The sequence below is a fragment of the Salmo trutta genome, chromosome 38, assembly GCF_901001165.1.
Source record: "Salmo trutta chromosome 38, fSalTru1.1, whole genome shotgun sequence".
Lineage (NCBI taxonomy): Eukaryota > Metazoa > Chordata > Actinopteri > Salmoniformes > Salmonidae > Salmo > Salmo trutta.
In genome coordinates this window covers 21,157,047-21,180,856 of record NC_042994.1, presented here as the reverse complement: position 1 = coordinate 21,180,856, position 23,810 = coordinate 21,157,047, and the positions used below count along the sequence as shown (strand labels likewise).

General features: G+C 43.5%; 1 protein-coding gene across 9 annotated transcripts in view; it reads right to left on the bottom strand.

Moving 5' to 3' along the window:
• Window positions 1-23,810, bottom strand: part of sipa1l2 (signal-induced proliferation-associated 1 like 2) — a 117,420-nt gene that overhangs the window by 9,644 nt on the left and 83,966 nt on the right. For 5 of the 9 annotated variants that reach the window (XM_029739257.1, XM_029739256.1, XM_029739259.1 and 2 more), the window contains exons 11-20: window positions 17,625-17,774; window positions 15,570-15,667; window positions 14,859-14,956; window positions 12,829-13,247; window positions 9,126-9,350; window positions 5,903-6,046; window positions 4,887-4,940; window positions 3,696-3,816; window positions 2,522-2,762; window positions 360-491 (exon numbers count right to left, since the gene is read on the bottom strand). In XM_029739257.1, coding sequence (XP_029595117.1) covers window positions 360-491; window positions 2,522-2,762; window positions 3,696-3,816; window positions 4,887-4,940; window positions 5,903-6,046; window positions 9,126-9,350; window positions 12,829-13,247; window positions 14,859-14,956; window positions 15,570-15,667; window positions 17,625-17,774 — 1,682 coding nt within the window. The remainder of the gene's footprint in view (window positions 1-359; window positions 492-2,521; window positions 2,763-3,695; window positions 3,817-4,886; window positions 4,941-5,902; window positions 6,047-9,125; window positions 9,351-12,828; window positions 13,248-14,858; window positions 14,957-15,569; window positions 15,668-17,624; window positions 17,775-23,810) is intronic. The other 4 variants (XM_029739261.1, XM_029739263.1, XM_029739264.1 and 1 more) reach the window with 4 other exon arrangements.

Here is a 23,810-nt window from a genome sequence, read left to right as displayed (position 1 = left end):
CATTCCCAGAACATTTCTGGTAGGTTAGGAGATAACGTTTCTGGTAGGTTAGGAGATAACATTCCCATAACCTTTGTTGGTCCAGCTTTTAAGTGCTTTAAGAAAGTCTGTCCAAAGGGATATTTTCCTTTTGACATTGTTCAAACGTATCATGTCCCAACAAATGTGAAGATTCCCCTTCTGATGTTCTCACATCACAACCAAATGGGTACCTGACAAAAACATTCCATACTGTTCTAGGCAATGTAAATTGTTAGCTGGGTAAGCTTTTGGGAGCATCAACAGGTCAAACAGTGAATAAGCACGCAGTTTTGTTTAATGCCATGCGGGAGTATGATGAATCTAGACGTTGTCCTTACCTTCAAAAGCCCTTGCGGCATCAACAAGATGGGACCAGTCCAGGCCAGAGACTGCTTCCGGGAGGGGCATCAGACTGCCATCAGCCATTTTGCAGCGGTCGGCCAGGGAGCTGTCAGAGAACCACAGCTCATCTGTAGAGATGAGACATTTCGGTTTAGATAAGTGACTGACAAGCTCACCAATTTGGTTCCCTCTCCCTCCTCCCCCTCCCCCTCTCCCTCCTTCCCACTCCCCCTCTCCCTCCTTCCCACTCCCCCTCTCCTCCTTCCCCCTCCCCCTCCTTCCCCCTCCCCCTCTCCCTTCTGTCTACCGATATTTAGACATCAGTGCTCATCCATTCTCCACTTGGAACACCTGCTCCTATGTTAAGCCCAAACTGCTTGCAGATTTTCAAAGTCATTTCAGGGTTTTAGGTTTCAAAGTCAGTAAAAACACACATTTTTAAATAAGATGTTACTCTTAACGAATGAAAGACGGGCACTTTCCACCAAAGCGTAAGACAAACATCTCATACGACTTGTATCACCTTAACAGACATTTTTAGAGACATCTGGAATTCCCCTTGAAGCAAATACAATTCAGCCTGTTCAATTTGCACCAAATTGACTGCGCGAGACAAACCCCCACCCCAAATGTAAAAAAATGCAAAACAATTACATACTCAAATTGCCCTCCTGCTTGGAAAACTGCCAAGAACACGGTTACTTTTTTAAAAACCCAATGTCACAGTCTGCTGTTGAAAGCTGATTAGAGGACGGAGACGAAGGGGGAGCGCTTCCCCCCGCCAGAGACAAATAACCTGCCTCTAGGGGACATCCACAGGGGTCAGCTTTGGCAAACTCACACAAACCGAGGCATACAAATGTGTGCATAAAAACACACATACGCACCTTAATCTCGCACACAGCTGGAAATTCATGATGCTTAATTATGGTTTCTGATCCCATACAGCAGCCCCCCCCTAGAGTTAAGGTGATCTGAATAAGACACAGCAATCAAATATCCACACACAACCTCCACCCTCCAAGGTGGGGGGGGGGGGGGGTAAATCAGCCCCTGTGTGTCATTGCGAAATACAACAAGTGGTTAGAATGTTTCAACAAAGAACGCAAGGAGGACCGACAGTGAAAGGGTTAATATCTTGCATACTCAATGAGCACATACTGGGATGTTTTTCCCAGTGGAAAATATCCAATATCTTGCTGTGTTTCTTATAAACAGAGTAAGCTTTTTAAAATAGGTTTGCATAAGACAGATGGGAAATTGAAAGTAGCATATGCTGTATCTTTTACAATAGGTCTCGTAAAGTTCAGCTTCAGACTGGCAAGGGCGTTTGCATTTAATTGACCACAATGAGCTCGCAGTTAGATATTTTTTATTTCTATGGCCTTAATTTTAAAATCAAAATGGCTGCCCCGCCACTTTGTTTACTATAAAGCTGAGGAATGAGTCTGGAGAAATATAAAAGTGGCTGTAAATATCACAGAGTAGGCCTTTAAGTGCTTTTCAAGAGTAGGTGAATGCAGCTGTCCACTGTCCATTTAATGCGTTTGTCCATTTGCCTTCATTTTACATTTACATTTTAGTCATCTAGCAGACGCTCTTATCCAGAGCGATTTACAGTAGTGAATGCATACATTTCATACATTTTTTTCTCCGTCCCCCGTGGGAATCGAACCCACAACCCTGGCGTTGCAAACACCATGCTCTACCAACTGAGCCACACGGGACCAATCTTTGGCAGATACATTAATGATTTCGTAACATGTGTTCCATTCCTAATTGAATGTCTGAATCAATGAAATGTACTCTAAGGTTTCCCTAATATATAATAAAATGTTGGGCAGACTTTTTGGTACTTTTACACTGATTATACAGTTTTGACAAATTTCAATTAAGGTAAAAGGGGCCTTGGAAAAAACGGTATTAGCTGAATATGGTGAGTTAGAGCAGGGCTGGAAGAAAATGTACACATCCTGTAGCTCTCCAGGAGAAAGGTTGGCCATCCCTATTACCTCTCAACCATAGATATAGATTGAAGTATATATATATATATATATATATTATCTATCTGTTCTACTAAATTCTGTTTTTACAACTGACAAGACCTAGCTAGCGAGAGAGACTACGCCACCCCTACCCTAAACGGGCAGACACTCACTCTTGTTTAGCGGTGCCCCATGGCTCTGGCCGAGGTTCATGCGAGGTGGCAGGGTGCTGTGGTAGGGCTCAGTGGCGGTGCTGAACAGGATATCGTTGGGCAGGGCTTGGTCCAGGAGAGAGCTCCGGGAGCTGACCAGGGACAGGTTTTTCCTGTAGCTGCTGCACAGGCTCTCGTCCGACAGGGTCCGGTACAGGGACCTCCGTGGGGACATGGGCAGGCCGCCAGGACCAGTCAGACTCTGCAGGAAGGGATGGAGAAAATGAGGGAGGGAAAAAGGGTGACTGAAAATTCTGAGACATTTTACATCTCGGAGGGCAGCACCACAGAAGGGGTGATTCAAGCGCCAACTGGTAGTGCTAAACTAGGGGAAAAAATAGTTTATATCTTCCACAAAACTGGCAAAACAGTAACTTTGGTCTACCACAGTGCCAAAAATGAGAGCCAATAATTTCCCCTCAATTATCTGACGATAGCTTCACTGCGCATAGTAGTTGGTATCAATGCAGGGCATCAGATAATAATGAAAAACCTGCATCACATTTACTACAGGAGGATATGTCAAGACTACTGACTATGTTGCTGGCAGCCATTTTCCTGTGATGTATTTTTCAATCAGTGAACAAAGAGGTCTGAAGAGCAGCTTGCTAGCTCCCAGATCAAATCCATTTGTATCAACCCCTTCCCATTCTACCTCCACCCTTGTTTCCTGGCCACATTGTCTTCTTCTAATTACCCAAGAGCCTTTACATCAAGTGGTGGGGTTTTTCCTGACACTAGGCCGGTGGTATTGAACGGTAGACGTCTACATTAACCTTTCGACAGGCGGAGGGAAGCTGTGCTGGAAAAAGGTTAGCCCAAGTCTGGCGCCTTATAATCCCCCTTGGTTTTAATTTCAGTTCATTTGAAAACGGTGGCAGCCTTGATTTTTAATATCACAAGCAATCTGAATAGATTATGTCAAGCGGAGGAAGGAGCCGACTGAAGGAGGGAAGGAAATTAAAGCAAGACACTCATTGTCAGGGGAGGAAATGGCTAACACTACACTAGAGAATGCTGTCAGCTCTATTTATAAAATTTCCATCTGCGACGTTCAAACATATCCTTCCACTGAACACAGTGATAGTGAACCAAGTAGAGTGTGGAGGAAAAACGAGTGGGAGCAGGGGCTCACCTTGCCACACCCCCCCTCCCCAGGAAGACTGTCGGGCAGCATCATCTTCAAGAAGGCCTCTCTGGTCAGGCTGGGCTGGACCTGCTGGAGCTGGCCGTCTGCACCCAGCATGGCCCGCAGCCTGCTCCCCAGGGGACGATGGGGGATGCAATGGAGAGAGGGAGGAAGGGGAAGACGAAGAGGCGGAAGAGAGAAAAGAGATCGAGATAGGGATGAGTGAAAAAAGGATAAATGAAGAACGATGGTAAGGTAGAGAATGTAGCGAGAAAGTGAGGGTAGAGAGAAAGTGAGGTGGAGAAAGGAGGGAAGAAAGAGATCGGGATGAGAAACAGGCAGAGAGAGGGTGTAGATTTGGGGCAAAAAAAGGTAAGAGATGCAATTAGAGACAAGCTCATCAGTTTCATTGAAGTTTCTTGTGAAAGCTATTGTACAAGGGTCTCTCCTGAACAAAGAACATGCGTCTAAAATAACAGCCAATTCCTGGTCAAAAGCAGTGCACTACATGTGGAATAAGGGGTAATTTGCCCACAAAGGTGAGGTAGAGGGGGCATAGTGACACGTGTGGGAGAGTAAGGACATTACTGAACAGTAAGACCGAAAACAGTAAGACATATATAGAAGCATAAAGCTATCAGAAGTAAGACCAGGCAGCACATTACACTGCTCTTTGGGAAGGACAAAATAATAAAACAAGGTCACAAGAAAGAGGTATACTACCAGAACTACTGTAACGGGTTATTGAAAGTTGAATATCAACACACACAAACAGGGGGAGTCATTTATTACAATATGCTGTTCGGAGCCAGTCAATGACAGTTCTTCAACTGGAGGGCATCTAGTTTGGGGAGTTGCCGTTTCCAGGTAAACACACAGAGTGGGGATGGGGTGTCACGGAAGGCACCGTTTGCATTGTGTACAGACACCATGCGAATGACAAAGTGGGTAGATTTATTTTACCAGCACATTTCAACCGGGCTCTGTCCAATATTTATTAAGAAATGACGCACTTAACTTAAAAAGACTTCCACACAACCAAATGGTGATTTTAATCTCAAAGAAACAGGTAAATATTATATAATCCCAATTTTACAATGTAATTTCTTAGAAAATACAAAGTAAATAGTGGACTGTAAAATAAAGCATGCGTAAGAGGTTTATTGAACCAAACAGGGTTCCGTAAAGCTAGTGTACCTGGATCTCAGTGTTAGAGTCTTTAGTAGGAAAGACAATACGCCTTCCACTCCACTGATGTAGAAAACCCCAAGTGAAAAAAGGAGGGAAATAATGGTAATGTACATTGAGATGTAAACAAAAGCTGTATACATGGCTGATATGCAAGCATATTGCGGTCAAAATTGCTATGCTATATGGTCATACCTCAAATAACATTGGCCTTATAAAGCAGATTATGTTATAAACCTGTTACTTTTGTGTTAATTGTTTCTGTACAGGGGTAAGTACACTAACTACTTGTTCTTGCACACATAGTACAAACTAATTACATAATAGTTACCTTGGAATAAGGCCAATGTAAAGTGGTGATGAAAATACTGCTCTACTCTTGTTATCCTCCACCAATCATAAACATTACAATGAAACCTGTCATGCCATGATATAATATAACAACAAAAGAATGACAACTGTCCACGAATGCTACTTCTACACTATATATACACACACTATATACACAAAAGTATGTGGTCACTCACCATTTTAAAATTAGTGGATTCGGCTATTTCAGCCACAGTCGTTGCTGACAGGTGTATACAAATGTAGCACACAACCATGCAATCTCCATAGACAAACATTGGCAGTAGAATGGCTTTACTGAAGAGCTCGGTAACTTTCAACGTGGCACCATCATAGGATGCCACCTTTCCAAAAAGTCAGTTTGTAAAATTTCTGCCCTGCTAGAGCTGCCCCGGTCAACTGTAAGTGCTGTTATTGTGAAGTGGAAAAGTCTAGGAGCAACATCGGCTCAGCCAAAGTGGTAGGCCACACAAGCTCACAGAAGGGGACCGCCAAGTGCTGAAACCTTGGTTGTAACACTCACTACCGAGCTCAAAACTGCCTCTGGATGAAACAGCAGCACAAGAACGGTTTGTCTGGAGCTTCATAAAATGGGTTTCCATGGCCAAGCAGACGCACACAAGCCTAAGATCACCATGCGCAATGCCAAGTGTCGGCAGGAGTGGTGTAAAGCTCACCGCCATTGGACTCTGCAGGAGTGGAAATGCTTTCTCTGGAATGATGACTCACGCTTCACTGACGGACGTTGAATTTCTTTCCTTCTTAATGCGTTTGAGACAGTTGTGTTGTGACAAGGTAGGGGTGGTATACAGAAGATAGTCCTATTTGATAAAGACCAAATCCATATTATGGCAAGAACAGCTCAAATAAGCAAAGAGAAACGACAGAGTCCATAATTACTTTAAGACACTAAGGTCAGTCAATGAGGAACATTTCAAGAACTTTGAACGTTTCTTCAAGTGCCGTCACATTTGCTCTCATGAGGACCACCACAGGAAAGGAAGACCCAGAGTGACCTCTGCTGCAGAGGATAAGTTCATTACAGTTAATTCCATAAATTTACTTTCAACAAGGCACACCTGTTAATTGAAATGCATTCCAGGTGACTATCGAAGTGCAAAGCTGTCATCAAGGTGTAGGGTGGATACTTTGAAGAATCTCACATTTAAAATATATTTTGATTTGTTTAACACTTTTTTGGTTATTACATGGTTCCATATGTGTTATGTCATAGTTTTGATGTCTTCACTATTATTCTACAATGTAGAAAATAGTCAAAATAAAGAAAAACCTTCACAAAAAAAATGTATGGGTATTGGAAATGATGCAGACAATTACATTGATGGAAGCTATGCTCGTGGGGCACCAGATGGGGAAACATGTTCTAGATTAATCATGCTTCACCATCTAGCATTCCGACGGACAAATCTGGATTTGGTAGATGCCAGGACAACGCTATCTGCTCCAATGCATAGAGCCAACTGTAAAGTTTGTGGAGGAGGAATAATGGTCTAGGGCTGTTTTTCATGGTTCGGGCTAGGCCCCTTAGTTCCAGTGAAGGGAAATCTTAACGCTACAGCATAATACATTCTAGACGATTCTGTGCTTCCAACTTTGTGGCAACATCATGACAATGCCCCCATGCACAAAGCGAGGCCCATACTGAAATGGTTTATCGAGATCGGTGTGGAAAAACTTGATTGGCCTGCACAAAGCCCTGACCTCAACCCCATCGAACACCTTTGGGATGAATTGGGACGCCGACTGCGAGCCAGGCCTAATCACCCAACATCCGTGCCCAATCTCACTAATGATCATGGCTGAATGGAAGCAAGTCTCCGCAGCAATGTTCCAACATCTAGTGGAAAGCCTTCCCAGAAGAGTGGAGGCTGTTATAGCAGCAAAGGTGGGACCAACTCCATATTAATGCCCATGATTTTGGAATGAGATGTTCGACATGTATTAACATACTTTTTTTCATGTAGTGTAGCAGCAGTAATCTAAACTTGATTTGTATTAGCTATGTGCAGTCCCATGTAAAATGATATGTTTATTTTGGGGGCACTATGCCCACTACGAAGGCTGTTTTGTGAACGGAAAATATCAGAAAAGGTTGCACTAGCCGATGGACACTTGACACTAGCTAAATGAGAGACCGTACTCGAGGACACTGCCAGAGCATCGAGGATTCTGTCAGAGCATCAAGTCAGAGGTTACTTTTAATATGGCTGTCCCCTTTGATCAGAACCTGCCTAAAATGGGGGCCTTTGGTTTAGTATGGCAGTATGGCTTGCCACCTTTTCAACAGGACCAAAGCAGACAGTTTTGTCAGCTCGCCATATTTTTTCCAGTTCAGTTAACCAAGAAAGACCCTTGAGGGTCAAAGCCTCGCTTGCAAGGTCAACCTGGCCAAAGGTTAGCAGGAAAGTACTAGTAAAGTTGACACGCGTACGCACTTGTGGCTTCTTTATTAAAATAGGACGATGGGGTTTATTTCAACGGGTTACGTAGAGTCGAGGCTGAAAACTTGACAGTATGGGAGGGAGAAAAATGATGTGGCTAGTGCAGCTCATCCAGGATGGCACATCAATACGAGCTGTGGCAAAAAGGTTTGCTGTGTCTGTCAGCGTAGTGTCCAGAGCATGGAGGCGCTACCAGGAGACAGGCCAGTACATCAGGAGACGTGGAGGAGGCCGTAGGAGGGCAACAACCCAGCAGCAGGACCGCTACCTCCACCTTTGTGCAAGGAGGAGCAGGAGAAGCACTGCCAGAGCCCTGCAAAATGACCTCCAGCAGGCCACAAATGTACATGTGTCTGCTCAAACGGTCAGAAACAGACTCCATGAGGGTGGTATGAGGGCCCGACGTCCACAGGTGGGGGTTGTGCTTACAGCTCAGCACTGTGCAGGACGTTTGGCATTTGCCAGAGAACACCAAGATTGGCAAATTCGCCACTGGCGCCCTGTGCTCTTCACAGATGAAAGCAGGTTCACACTGAGCACATGACAGACGTGACAGAGTCTGGAGACACCGTGGAGAACATTCTGCTGCCTGCAACATCCTCCAGCATGACCGGTTTGGCGGTGGGTCAGTCATGGTGTGGGGTGGCATTTCTTTGCGGGGCCGCACAGCCCTCCATGTGCTCGCCAGAGGTAGCCTGACTGCCATTAGGTACCGAGATGAGATCCTCAGACCCCTTGTGAGACCATATGCTGGTGCGGTTGGCCCTGGGTTCCTCCTAATGCAAGACAATGCTAGACCTCATGTGGCTGGAGTGTGTCAGCAGTTCCTGCAAGAGGAAGGCATTGATGCTATGGACTGGCCCGCCCGTTCCCCAGACCTGAATCCAATTGAGCACATCTGGGTCATCATGTCTCGCTCCATTCACCAACGCCACGTTGCACCACAGACTGTCCAGGAGTGGGCGGATGCTTTAGTCCAGGTCGGGAGGAGATCCCTCAGGAGACCATCCGCCACCTCATCAGGAGCATGCCCAGGCGTTGTAGGGAGGTCATACAGGCACGTGGAGGCCACACACACTACTGAGCCTCATTTTGACTTGTTTTAAGGACATTACATCAAAGTTGGATCAGCCTGTAGTGTGGTTTTCCACTTTAATTTTGAGTGCGACTCCAAATCCAGACCTCCATGGGTTGATAAATTGGATTTCCATTGATTATTTTTGTATGATTTTGTTGTCAGCACATTCAACTATGTAAAGAAAAAAGTATTTAATAAGATTATTTCATTCATTCAGATCTAGGATGTGTTATTTTAGTGTTCCCTTTATTTTTTGGAGCAGTGTATTATGATGCTATAGAGCATATTGACAGCGTTCTAGGAGCAAATTATATGTCCAAGTAAGAATACAACCCCGCAAAACACTGCTTATTTACTCACCCGTAGTCTTTTGGCCTGCCCAGATCCTCCATTGGAGAGCCATCCACGGCTTTCTTCCAGCCAATCCGATACTCTTTGCCTGGTGATTGGCGGGCGTGGATAGGATCATTAAGCCCCGCCCCTGTCACCGTGCTGCCAGAGGAGACAATGTAAACTTTGGAGGAGTCGACCGAGGTGGAGGTCTTAGGACCACGTTCCAAGGGGCTGCCTGAGTGCCGTGAGCCACTAGGAAAACCGAGACAGAAACATGTGATCACAGTTGGCCAATTACGTCAAATATGAGTGGCTGCCAAAAATCCAGGGTTTGGGGTCAGCCCATTTTATATCAGTAAAGTCGGGATAATGAGGAGGGATAATTCTGCCTCCTGAATTGACCTGACCCAAACCCTGCTACCCATATCAGTGGTTCTCCTCACGATGGGCTCTGTGTGGTTCTCGGAGCAGGTTTTGATCCTAACTCCTATGACTCCACTAGCCGACTTCAGCAGCATTCATGCCAACCCTGCCTATGCGGACAACATAGTGATACGAATTGGGGCATGATGACACTGCACTGTTGCCGCTGGCAGCGAAGGGCAAATGTGTCACACCTCATTAAATACTGCATTGTGCCCACTGCGGGGGGAGGCAGGATCATGCCACGGCCACAGTGAGCCTGCCACAACATGGCAGACCGGTCGTCAACCTTTTAGCTTAATCTTGTTCGCAGACACTTTCGCCCCAAATGCACAAAGAGTCTGGTGGACCAACGCGTCAAACTTAGCCTTTGTTAGCCAATACAGAGAGCCTGAAGAAACTCCCAGCGCAGGCATTGGTTTAAATCGGCTTAATCTACCAACAAATCATCTCCCAGAACGCTTTCCCCTTCACTATCCCCCATCCCCCATATGCTAGCACACCACAAGCACAGAGCCACGCCTCGCAGTCAGGTGATTCGCTAAAATTAAATGACAAATACTGAGTACAGTAGAGCACTCCCATAGAATTCTATGGCCACTCCCATTAAGGCCAATTTAGAGTGGTTGATATCCCAGGATTATATAGGCTGGGCGCAATAGCCGAAGGACGAGGTTACTTTTAGTCCGGTAGGAAACTGCACTTTGGCTCATCCAGTCTGACTTAAAATGGAGAACCTGATGTCACCGCTCAGCCTGGCACAGCGTGAAAATGAAGACTATATCTGGTCCTGCCTGACCCCAAAATGGAGGTACTGGTGTCACCTCTCAGCCTGGCCCAGCAGGAAACTGCAGAGTTGGGCAGGGAACTGTCTACTCCGTTTCATTCTGTCTGATCCAAAAATGAAGGACACAAAATGTTGGAAAGGTAACCTTGACTCCAGGCTACTGTGCACAAGCTTGGAGAGGACGTGCGAGAATAATGGATTGGGAATCTGGTGGGGAGATTGTGATGATGACGACGGTGGTTTTTGCTTAGTTGCTGGCTAAGTAGGTTAGCTGGCTACTTTAGCTGCGTCATTATCGATGCTGATGTGACCAGAGTCTATGTGAAATAACAAAACAATCTATTGTGCAGGCACAGCAATGACCTATTTAGCCTTACTCCCAGTAATGGACTGGCCATCTGGAGCACTGAAATGGCTAACAGTAGAGAATCATGTCAGCTCTATTTATTACATTTCTATCTGCAACTTTCCAAACATTTCCTTTCACTGAACACAGCCCAGACAGCATAGGAATGAACCAGAGAGTCGGAGTGATAGTGAACCAAGTAGTGTGGAGAAAAACTAGAGGGAGCAGGGGCTCCCGTTCACGAGAAGTTGAGCTATCTATCAAGAGAGGTCCACTTAGGAAAACTCCCAAATCAACATGGAAAAGTAACACCACACAAAAAAGGTGGGGCCGGAAAGTTAAGGGACAGCGCCAATGCTAACAACAACGTGCATGTACGCCCATGCCAAGGAGGATGCCACAGCCCCGGGTCAAAGAGTTCTAGCAGAAGAAGAGGACAGCGACAGCATAGTCGACGATTGTGAGCCTAGCACCAGCAAAAGTCAGTGCAGCCGAAGCGATAGGCAATGGGGATCCAGGGCAGGGAGGGAGACACGGATAACACAACATCAATATTGGGCAAACTAACTAGGCTAACTAATTATACCAGTAACATGATACCAGCCAGACAGTTTCTTGATTAATGTACATGCAAGCCACAGTAATTTCAAGCCCTATTCCTCAACTTTTGTTGAATAAGAACTACAACATATGATTTCATATTTTAATCATATTTTTTTTACTATGTACTTGAGCTTGTGTCTTTAAAAGTGAGTACACCTCGGCAATTTATAACTATTTTTACCAGAAAGGTGCGATTTTTATCTTTCTTGGAGTATGCAGCATTACTAGCTATTGTTTATGGCACTCATGATAAATAACTACGTTTGGGAATGTATATTTAGGCAGAATTCAATTTTTCTTTTACATTACATTCAACAGGTTCTGTTTGAAGCCCTACTATTGACATTAGTCAAATCAAATCAGACTTTATTGGTCGCATACACATATTTAGCGGATGTTATTGCGGGTGTAGTGAAATGCTTGAAAAGGCAGCCTTTGACACAGCACAGCTGCCTTTTATTTATACATTTTACGATGATAAATTCGGACTAAAGCTATTGTTTCCACTATGTTGTTATATTTATAATCTGTAGCTAAAACAACTATGAATTACAACTGAATGTTTGTGCTAAGCTAGAGGAAAGTGTGCTGCTGAGAAAACTGCTCCTCCAATAAAGGTAGCCAGGACATATTTTTCTACACCTTGCTTACTTACCATTCTCTTTACGCCCAAATTTCGGGTGTCTTTTTCTGGTTCACTGTGCTGTCTGTAGTAGTGTTGTCTACTGCTTTGACAGAGTGAAGCCAGCCAGCCCTTTCTGAAAAATAGCCAGCCAGTGCTCTGTCTCACTGAGTATTCTAGCTATTATACCTTCTCTGTTTTATTCTAGGCTTCAGATGACGGGATGTTGTTCAATCATGACAATTCAGTACATGTTCTGTAGAACTCTTATAACAGCGTACAGCGTGTGTGTGTGTTCTGTAGCACTCTGAAAATAGTACTGCATTAGTGTACAATAGCTGTGATGCAGCTAGGTGGTGGTATTAGGGGCTGGTGTGCGTACGTGTGTGCGTAGGCGGTGGAGTATCTGAGGAACTGGTTGTGGTGGGGTAGTCTGCGTCAAAGTCCAGGGCCGTTTTTTTGTCCTAGTCCGTCCCTGCTTACTCATCATGCCAATGTGTAATGTGTACATTGCTAGAGCAAAAATAACTCGCATCCAATAATCCAACAGACATTGAAAACATTGACATGGGCGGTTTGACCTCACTACTTAGCCTGATGATGCGTCATTGGCAGTGGTTGAATCGGAATGAAAAAGGTACCAGTACTGATTGAAATTTTTCAGTACCAGGGTTCATTTTAGAGTGAATATTCTACAAGAGGTGCCAATGATCAAGCAGAATAACATGTCAGATGCTGGTGCCGTGTATCGGTGAGTCGTTGCCAACAATTCAAGCGCTGGTCATTAGTCAGATAAAAGGGATCCAGTCAGCCTCTTGGTGTAGGGTGATGTTGCCCCTAGACACTGATCATGGGTCAGTTTTGCGGTTTTCCCACTAATGGATTGGGAGAGTGGAAGCTGATCCTAGATCTGTCCTTTGGGGAACTTTATTTTGGAGCTACACCTTACCTGGACATGGAGGAAATCTCACTCAGGTCGCCAAGACTCCCGTCCGTTATTTGCCCAGCCGAAGTGGCCTGGGTGCTGTAGCCTTGTGACGTCAATCCACTTTCCGGCGTCCCCGCTCCGTGGTAACCTCCCGTCCCGTGGTACTCCAGCACCCACTGCTCCCCTCGGGCATTCTGGGGGACTGGCCGGCCAGCCGAGACCCCCGGTACACCACCTCCGCTGCAGCCGGGTAGAGGGGGAGGTGGCGGGGGCATGCAAGGTGCCGTGTCGATGCCGCTGTCGGTAGACGCGCCCTTGATGTAGATGAGGCCCAGGGCATCGGGGTCCATGGGGTCACCAGAGCCGAAGCGCTTGTCGTCGCTGCTGCCGCTGGAGGCATTGCTGGAGAGCGTGTTGCTGCTGGAGTGGCTGGAGCCAGACTGGGAGAAGAGATGGAGATCAAACACAGCAATAGGTCAGTGGTCAGCAGCATTCATTTGTCTCTGAAAATTAGCGGTTAAATCCTTGCTTCGTCCGTTCTTGTTTTCTCAGTTCCTCTCAAAGAGCATTGGCGTAAAGGATCCAAGACCTCACCCTCTGACCTCCAATGACCTTTGAGAGGAATTGAGGAAACAAGGATTCGGCAGCTAGTATACATAGGCTATGTATCCTTACACCACAATTCAATCAAATCTTAGATAATAGGGTTTATTCACTGGTTCAGAATGTATTAAACCACTTAACTTGAGAATGATGAAATTGGGGCCCTGGAAATGTTTGGTACAATTTACTATTGTAATTACTCATTGTTACAATGTATTTACAGCAGTAAATTACTCTAATCCTAACCCTAATCCAACAAGTTGTGTGGGAAAATGACCAACATACCACTTCACTGGCCTTTAGTGTAACAAAACTACATTTCAGTTAAAACATACTTTTCTTGTTGCTAGACGATGTGTGGTTTGGACTTTAAACCATTCACATTTTGATTTAATAGAGCTATCCAGCCATTGGCTTCCTACTCCTGTTGAGAGCTATATTCATAGTCGACTTGGGTCCCATTTTAACTACACCGTAGTAAAATAAATCATTCCTGAAGCTGCAATTAATTGAAAATTCCATAAACCAAACAATTCCAAATGGGTTAGGAGGGCATATGAAACTTTAATGCACTCTGCACAGGGAGACAAGTACATTCTACCGCTCTATCTGTTTATCCCTTCAAGCTTCAAACATTGCAATATTTTTCCAGGGCCAATTGTTGGGATGCTTCCTCATTTATAGTAATATTAATGGAAATAAATAACGCACATGAATCGATAGTCACCATGCGTCGCCATTACTTTCAATACACATTTACATTTATTTCAAATTAGGTGGTGGTGGGGGGGTTGGGGGGTAGTACAGGATAATAAATCCCGAAGCGACAGTTTGATGTTAGTAAAAACGTCATCAACGACAAGAGTAAGCTGACCTTTTCTGGCCTGATCCATCAAGGACCGTTCTAGTCAACTGACGAGAGGAGGGGTAACCAAGCCGTTCTCTACTGCTAGGTGTGACCCTAAAGATCAGATGACTATACGTACGGTATCATGACCCATCTGTCAAGGGTGTCGTGTTGCGGTCCAAACCGAAGACCATGCATGTTGCTAGTAGGGGATAAGGTGCTCTGCGAGCGCATAGTTAGGTCTACCAAAGCCTTTGTCGATTGACGGGACTCCAATGGAAAACGTTCACCAAATGGCCATGATGTTCTGTCATCGGATGACATCAACGCTTTCATATGAAACTAATGAAACATATGATTGATTAATGTATTACTTTGTTTATTTAAAGGGTCTTACAACTAACTGATTTTGTCCTGAAACAGTGTTACAAGACATGCTTTCCATTGACGCTCAAATGTAGGCTATTGCATGAGATGACAGACGCAACAAGCTAACCCAAATCCAACATGACAAGAAAAAAGCATTACAGTGTAAAATCAAAGTTAACCTGGCAACCCTCATTAAACATTAAGATAACTCTTTCCAAGTAGGAGTACTCACATGTTGGTATTTATTGGGGGAGTCCTTTGCTCCTTGTCTCGGCTGGCTTCTCTCCCTCATGTTCAGAATCTTTGTGGAGGGATGGTGCCACTTGGCCTCTGCAAAAGAGGAAGAAGACAATTTGTGATTGTTTTTTTGTTGTTGTTTTTTTTAGATATAATTTTCTCATTAAAATACTTGTGCAATTTCTACGATACTGTCCACCAGAGTTGATGTCAGGATTTGAACTATTATATATTCACTAGGAACCAAACAGATTGAAGTGGGGAGGGACTACCTGAATGTGTCCAATAAGAAACGCTAGATTTTCCTTTCCCATTGCAAAACCTTTTGACACAGTGTGATCTAATGAATATGACCCTAGTTGCCATTACTGGAATTTTTTCAATGCAGTTCCTGATTTGCCAAAAAATGAATTGGAATGGCAGTTATTTGGTCATTCTATTTTATGGTATAGGCTATGAAAGCACATTTGTCATTTGTTGACATCACAACATGACACATTTGGTAACGCTTAATGTGAATGACAATCTTGAATCTGTAAGAATGACAGTTAATATTGCTTTCAATTTTGTCTCCAGCTGACCTTTTTGCGAAGTGCATTTCTACTGACAGGTGAGTGAGTCTCTTTCATAGCACAGTTGATGATGATGAAAATGAAATTGGTGAAACATGATGCTTATGATGGTGCTGTAGAAGATGAACTCCTACCTGCAGATCTGGTCCTCTCCAGCTTGGGCTCCCTCTCTCTCCGGCCCTCTCCCTCCTTGTCGCTCGGCTGGTCCAGGAGCAGTGCAGGGGACTGGCATCTACAGGTGCACGAAAGAAGGATATGACAAAGCTAGCAGTATCAGCAAACTGGTTTAAATCTTCAAAAGTGGGAGGAAAGATATGACGTCTTTCTCTTCATGGTTAGAATGTTCAGCAATCAGTGACGCGCAGGTCAGCCATTTTTTTGTTTGTTGCCCAAACAAACTTACAGTTAACTGACCCCACACCTAAATTATCCAATGTAGAGCTGCCAGTTCCTATCACAAGGGTTGGCAACCCTTGTCCTGGAGTGACGTAGGCACTTTCTTGTTTTTGATTTAACAAACCTGGATGACCAGGTGTTTTGCATTTAGACAATCATTTAACTGACCAATTACCTCAGTTGGTAAGGTGTGGTACCTAGTCGGAGCAAAATCCTGCGGCACTCCAAGAACAGGGTTGCCGAGCCATGCTTTACCTAATCGCAACTGTATCAACGTTCAATGCAATAATGATGTCAAATGAGAATTGTTGTCCTAAACACAGGCCTCAAAGAGAAAAGAGAATTTTAACCAGCATATCATGGCTCTCAAACATTACAAATGAGGAAATGTGTTCAAATTATAGTCTTCTCCCACAGCATCCTTATTGCTTTGCATTGGAACCTTTAAAGTGCATTGTAATACTTATCCGCCCCACTTCCTGCTTTTCACACCACTGGCCATTGTTTCACCGTTTCTCACCACCTGGCTAGTCGCACTGAGCTATTTCAAACCTTTCCCTTGGTGTGTAACAGTATCCGTTAAGCTGCGGCTGCCCAGACACATTTCCACAACGGATGCTGCGGGGATATTGAAGGAATGCCTTACAACCTGAGAGCCAGGTTCCGACTGGGGCCTCTGGCCTAGCGACTAGAACCTGGTCTGGACTGCCGAAGGTCAAGGAATGGGGGTCCTGGAAGAACCAGGATGGGGGGTAGTAATGGTATTGTTCTGTCCTAGATAGAGGAGCCGGCCTATCATATGACACAACTGGTCCCACTACATATACTGAATGTATGGGTCACTGTATTGAATATATACACACTATGCTGAATATATGGGCCGATGTACTGAATATAAACACTACACTGATGCTTCTGCATTGTTTGGTCTTTGGGGTTTTAGGCTGGGTATCTGTAAAGTACTTTGTGACAACAGCTGAGGGATAAAGGGCTTTTCAAATAAATGTGATTGAATCTGATTGATTCATATACAGTATGAGTCACTGTGAATGCTTAACAGTTATGAAAAATGCTAAATGACCATAGTATTATTATAGTACTCTTTCTCTATAGATTATGTGCCATCTACAGTATGCACAGGAGGGAATAGTCTGGTTTAAAGGAGTGTAAATATGGATTGAAATGTCGATATAAATATCTAGCCTGTAGCACTATTCATATGAATTTTAATTGTGCATTATTCTGTGTTTCTATGTACTTTGTCTTTTTAAGCACATGACCAAATTAATTTCCACCTGTTGGGATATTAAAGTTGATCTAATCTAGGAGCAAAGAAAAGCACCTACATGCATTTTATTACATGACAGCCATCTCTCCCATTTATTTGTGCTTGGGGTCTGTAGATTTCTCCTAATACTCATAGCTGTAGGCCTATCTGTAACCGGTACACACAACAGATGCCATCAAATATGGACTTGACTATTTTGAGAAACGTAAACATCTAACAAACTTTTATTTTGGACTGAACTATCCCTTTAAACAGATAGGTGGGCAGGGTTTCCACTTTTGGTACTATTTCATTGGCACCATTGCCCCAGACAAGCTAAATCAAGCTCAGATACAGTATTTGAATATAATTGTATTCAAACCCAGTCTGCTGTGTACGTAACTCTCCATGGAAGGGTGATGCTTGAGGTTGAGAGTTTCCTAAAACGTACACCGTAGTTGTCCTAAAATATACACCATAGCTGTCATAAAATGTGCACCGCAGCACTGTGCTCTAATGCACTTACCCGTTAATGCATCCCGCCTTCTGGGACCAGGTGCCACAGGGTCCGGGGTCACTGGACGTGGACTGGTTGCTGGGGGAGCTACAGTACAGTTGTCCTGGTTCCCGACTGCTACAGGACGCCGTAGGGGAGATCTCATATTCCTGCAGTACCCTGAAAACCACAAAATAACATTTAGGAGACATTTAACCAAATGGGCCTCAACCGCTAAAGTGCCCCACCTGTAGGCTACAGCTCCAATGGCCCTGTTTAATGGAAAGGGTTAGTTGTTCGTTTGATTCTCAAAAAGGGCCACACACACTAGGTCTAAGGAAACGATTTGACTGTACCTAGCAGACAAAACTAAATTGGCCACTGGGGGGGTCACTTTGGATAAATGCATCTGCTAAACGACCATGTTATCACTCCTATTATTCTCAGAGTTGTGACACAAAATAAAAAAGTGCTGTCAAGACAATGTCAGGCGTGTCAACACAACTCATCACCTAGTCTGGACGTATGATGCATGTGCTCCTGATGTTTGTTTGTTTTGTATATCATTATGTGTATTATGCCAAAGGTCAAATTACACAGTGTAGATAAGGTTTATAAAAATAAAAAAAAGAGGGTTTATTCGATACTGACAATAGAAATAGTAGGTCAACCGTTATACTGTGATGACAAGTAGTGACTGGACTACTAGAATCCCATCCATTTATGAAGAGTGCTTGGGGAAATACTTGGGGAACATAGCGTAATTAAGCAGTTAGGCAAGGCGTTATTCTTAGCCTGAACACACTGTTCCAAGCCTCCGTGGAGTAGGAGATGCTCGAGCCTCCGACTCGTGAAACCTGACTCACCCAGCGGCCCGGGAAGAACGCTGAGCCCTCACGAAAAACACGTAATTACACATCATATGGAAAAGCTGAGATAAATGTGCAATGGAGAAGCTCGCATAACGGAGGTTATATAGGGCAGGGAGGGAGTAAAGGATGAGGAGGTGTGAAAGGCATCGTCAATGCTGCATCTTCAGCAGCATTGGAGCAGGCATGCTTCGCAAGGCGTTGGCAGCTGCAAATTGAGTTCCACTCCCTCTTAATTAGCTGGCAAAGCTCCGACTAGGAGTCGAAGCCACAAAGTGTTTGAATTCAAACGATCCCCACACAATAAACTTAAGCAGTGTCTCCATGTATGTTTCCCTTAGGAAAACATGTCAACTTAATGGTTACATTGTACTACCTCAGTCTACCACTTATGTTTTTTACATTTAAGTCATTTAGCAGACGCTCTTATCCAGAGCGACTTACAAATTGGTACATTCACCTTATGATATCCAGTGGAACAACCACTTTACAATAGTGCATCTAAATCTTTACTATATCCTATCCCAGGTATTCCTTAAAGAGGTGGGGTTTCAGGTGTCTCCGGAAGGTGGTGATTGACTCCGCTGTCCTGGCGTCGTGAGGGAGCTTGTTCCACCATTGGGGTGCCAGAGCAGCGAACAGTTTTGACTGGGCTGAGCGGGAACTGTGCTTCCTCAGAGGTAGGGGGGCCAGCAGGCCAGAGGTGGATGAACGCAGTGCCCTTGTTTGGGTGTAGGGCCTGATCAGAGCCTGAAGGTACGGAGGTGCCGTTCCCCTCACAGCTCCGTAGGCAAGCACCATGGTCTTGTAGCGGATGCTTTTTTGTAGATCCCAGACAAAGTGTCACATATAACAAATACGGTATGGTAAAAGTGTGCGGGAAATGTAATGTAACATGAATCATAACCCAGAAATCCTGCTGGTAATGGTGTGGTGACTCCCGGTCCGCTCCACAGTGCTTATAAGAACCAGTATGTTACTATATTAACTGGTCTGGTCCGAAACGTAGACTGGGAAGGCTAGTGTCTTGGAAATACGTGGTCATTTTAAATGTTAAATGTTTTTATTTTCCAAGACATTACGGTGACAATGAAAATTCAAACTTTGTTCTAAAAGCTTTCCCCTTTAAAATTAAAATAATAAAAAAAGGACAATGACTAGTGGGTCAGGACTTTAGGTTCACTAAAGCCTTAGATGGAGTTTATCGTAGCACACTGCACTTTATTATAGGCGACAATTTTAGTACACTGCATTCTCTACCAGAAAGTTGGTTGGCCCTCTGATGTCATGTAGGTTGATACATTGCTATGTTTTCATTTATAAAGCCATTTTACAAATAGGTACAGTGGGACTAACATCTTTACTAAACTTCAGACACCCGGTCTCAGGGATGGCGAACTCTGGAAATTCCTTTGGTCTCTACAGAGTTAGGTAACTCGGCTTTAAGTTTTCTGGCAAATTATTTTGTGGAACAATCTTTAAAATGTTCTTAAATGTTATGTTTTGGTGCCTCTAGGGCAATTCAGAAAGCTGATTGAGGACGTTATTACTGATGAATGCGTTTGTTTTTTATGACCGTGTTTTCCTTTCTGCTTGCATTTTGTATTTATATTTTGATGTGGGTATTTTCTGTAATTCAGGGTGTCATCTGTAAAAGAGATCTTGGTTTCAGTATGAATTAGAGGTCAACCGATTATGATTTTTCACCGCCGATACCGATTATTGGAGGGCCAAAAAAGCCGGTGCCTATTAAAATCGGCCGATTTAAATATATATATTTGTAATAATGACAATTACAACAATACTGAATGAACACTTATCTTAACTTAATATAATACATCAATAAAATCAATTTAGTCTCAAATAATGAAACATGTTCAATTTTGTTTAAATAATGCAAAAACAAAGTGTTGGAGAAAAAAGTAAAAGTGCAATATGTGCCATGTAAAAAAGCTAATGTTTAAGTTCCTTGCTCAGAACATATGAAAGCTGGTGGTTCCTTTTAACATGAGTCTTCAATATTCCCAGGTAAGAAGTTTTAGGCTGTAGTTATTATAGGAATTATAGGACTATTTCTCTCTATACCATTTGTATTTCATATATCTTTGACTATTGGATGTTCTAATAGGCACTATAGTATTGCCAGCCTAATCTCGGGAGTTGATAGGCTTGAAGTCATAAACAGTGCAATGCTTGAAGCACAGCGAAGAGCTGCTGGCAAATACAGGAAAGTGCTGTTTGAATGAATGCTTACGAGGCTGCTGCTGCCTACCACCGCTCAGTCAGACTGCTCTATCAAATAATATACTTAATTATAATATAATAACACACATAAATACGAGCCTTAGGTCATTAATATGGTCAAATCCGGAAACTACCACTTCGAAAACAAAACGTTTATTCTTTCAGTGAAATACGGAACCGTTCCATATTTTATCTAACAGGTGACATCCCTAAGTCTAAATATTCCTGTTACATTGCACAACCTTCAATGTTACATCATAATTATGTACAATTCTGGCAAATTAATTACGGTCTTTGTTAGGAAGAAATGGTCTTCACACAGTTCGCAACGAGCTAGGCGGCCCAAACTGCTGCATATACCGCCTCCGCTTGCACAGAACGCATGAGAAGTGCCACAATTTCCCTAGTTAAAAGAAATTCATGTTAGCAGGCAATATTAACTAAATATGCAGGTTTAAAAATATATACTTGTGTATTGATTTTAAGAAAGACATTGATGTTTATGGTTAGGTACACATTGGTGCAACGACAGTGCTTTTTTCCGTGAATGTGCTTGTTAAATCACCCGTTTTTGGCGAAGTAGGCTATGATTCAATGATAAATTAACAGGCACCGCATCGATTATATGCAACGCAGGACAAGCTAGAAAAACTAGTACTATCAACCACCATGTGTAGTTAACTAGTGATTATGTTAAGATTGATTGTTTTGTTTTTTTTAGAAGAAAAGTTTAATGCTAGCTAGCACCTTACCTTGGCTCCTTGCTGCACTCGCATAACAGGTAGTCAGCCTGCCATGCAGTCTCCTCATGGAGTGCAATGTAATTGGCCATAATCGATGTCCAAAAATGGCAATTACCGATTGTTATGAAAACTTGAAAATCGGCCCTAATCAATCGGCCATTCAGATTAATCGGTCGACCTCTAGTATGAATCCCTGTTAAAATAAAGATAAAATAAATTCACCATTTGGTGCCAAGCGGGGTTGACATCTTAACTCATGACATATTAAGTTTAATGAGAGAAATGTCACAACAACCATTTGGTTCCCAGACTGCCACCAGAAGAGTTTGTAGCGAAGCAAACCCCCTATTTTCTTTAAAAGGTTGCAAACAGGTCTATAATATACACTGACTGTACAAAACATTAAGAACACCTTCCTAATATTGAGTTGCGCCCCCCCCCCCCTCCGTCAGAACAGCCTCAATTCGTCGGGGCTGGACTCTACAAGGTGTCGAAAGCAATCCACAGGGATGCTCGCCCACGTTGACTCCAATTCATCCCACAGTTGTGTCAATAAGGGATCAAATGTTAAATGTAAATGTAAATCAAAGCTTTCATCTGGATTCACCTGGTCAGTCCATGTCATGGAAAGAGCAGGTCTTCACAATATTTTGTACACTCAGTGTAGACTTGTAAAGTCTTTCATAACAGACATACAAGGACACTCTAATCTGAAAATAGAGTTTTCTCATGAGAGGCCAAATCCATGCCGCAATCATTCCTGTGAAACCACTGACTAGAAGGGAATCACTTAATCTCAATTTTCCGCCAGCAAACAAGTTGTGCTTTTCTTTCTACAAAAGGTCAAACTCATCCCACACAATTGCACTACTCCCACATATACACACACACATACTGGTATGCTTGCATGCGCACACACAGTTGTCACACAGTTGGAAATGGACACGCACACACTGATTAGATGTAACACCACAGATACGCATGGCATGGACACACACGCGCGTTCAACCTGATATGTAATGCAAACCTACCCTGAAAGACCAGTGCTGAGGTAGCCTTACTGTCGCTGTGTGTGTGTGTGTGTGTGTGTGTGTGTGTGTGTGTGTGTGTGTGTGTACAGACAATCGTGGACAGTCCACAGCAGAGGGGCAGTGCAGGGCTGCAAACAAGCACCTCGACACTCCCGAGCTCAATAAAACATTCACATGCCATGACACCCTGCTAGCTAACACCCCCCCCCCCCCCCCCGGGCACAACATGGAGGTCGATCCTCAACCCGCAGACAGAGTGAGAAACATACACTCTAAATACAGGGTAAAGAAAGTTGATGCTTATGGAGTGATATTAGTGCCAACAAAATGAAACATTTCATAATACAAATTCAACATGATTAAATTCTGATAGAAATTCTGTTGCCACTAAAATCACTCCATAAAACATGACCCAACATAAGAGCAAAAATAAAACACTAGGAAAAACCTTAGAGTCTCTTCTGTTTGTTTTTCTGTTAGTATTATCACAGTGCCAAAGAGCTCTTCTCATCTACATTCAGCATTGATTCAGTTGTTTTCTCTAGTCCTGGGACCCACTGTGTGTGCAAATACCATCTGAAACCATGTCTATGAGAAAACACTGATTTAAGTATAGTAGCCACAGTATGTTAGAGTTGGAATTAGAGCTGGGTCGAGTTCATTAGGCATGAACGGTAGAAAACAGACAAACAGGGACGGTTTACCTAGACTTGTCAAATAAAAGCTTGTTCCTGTTTTCCATTGCAAATCCTTTTAGAACACTTTGTTGGTTTCCCTAATGCCCCTTCCGCCATCTTGTTTTCCTTCCTGTCAGAGCCCAGTCTCAGTTTCCCAGTCATGTATTTGCCACTTGCTAATTTTATGCTAATCAAATTACAAAAACCTTGACCTCATTATGCACAGCCTATGCTAATATCGTGCAGTGTCAGTGATACTAAGGATAGATGTGCCATTGTGTCCATCGAGAAAATTATACAATTTCACTAACAAAAACAAGTCGGCAATGAGTCCTATTCAATTATTAGTACAGGTCCTTGGGATGAGTCAGACATGGTTGGCCAGCAAATCTGTATATGTACATGAAAATATTTTCTGAATTGGAGTGACTCTTCTTGCCAAGTAAGGAAGCATGATTGATGTAATATACTTCAAGTCGCTTTTGGTGACACACTGAGCATGATTATGAGTGTCAAAGGCAGGGATACTAAAATCTGGCCTCCAGACAAGAAGTACTGCTGATGTAAATTCTTTGCTCTAAGCAGGGACTTATTAAGATCGAGATTCCACTCACTAGCACTAACCAAACAGTGACAATGAGTTTACTCTGTT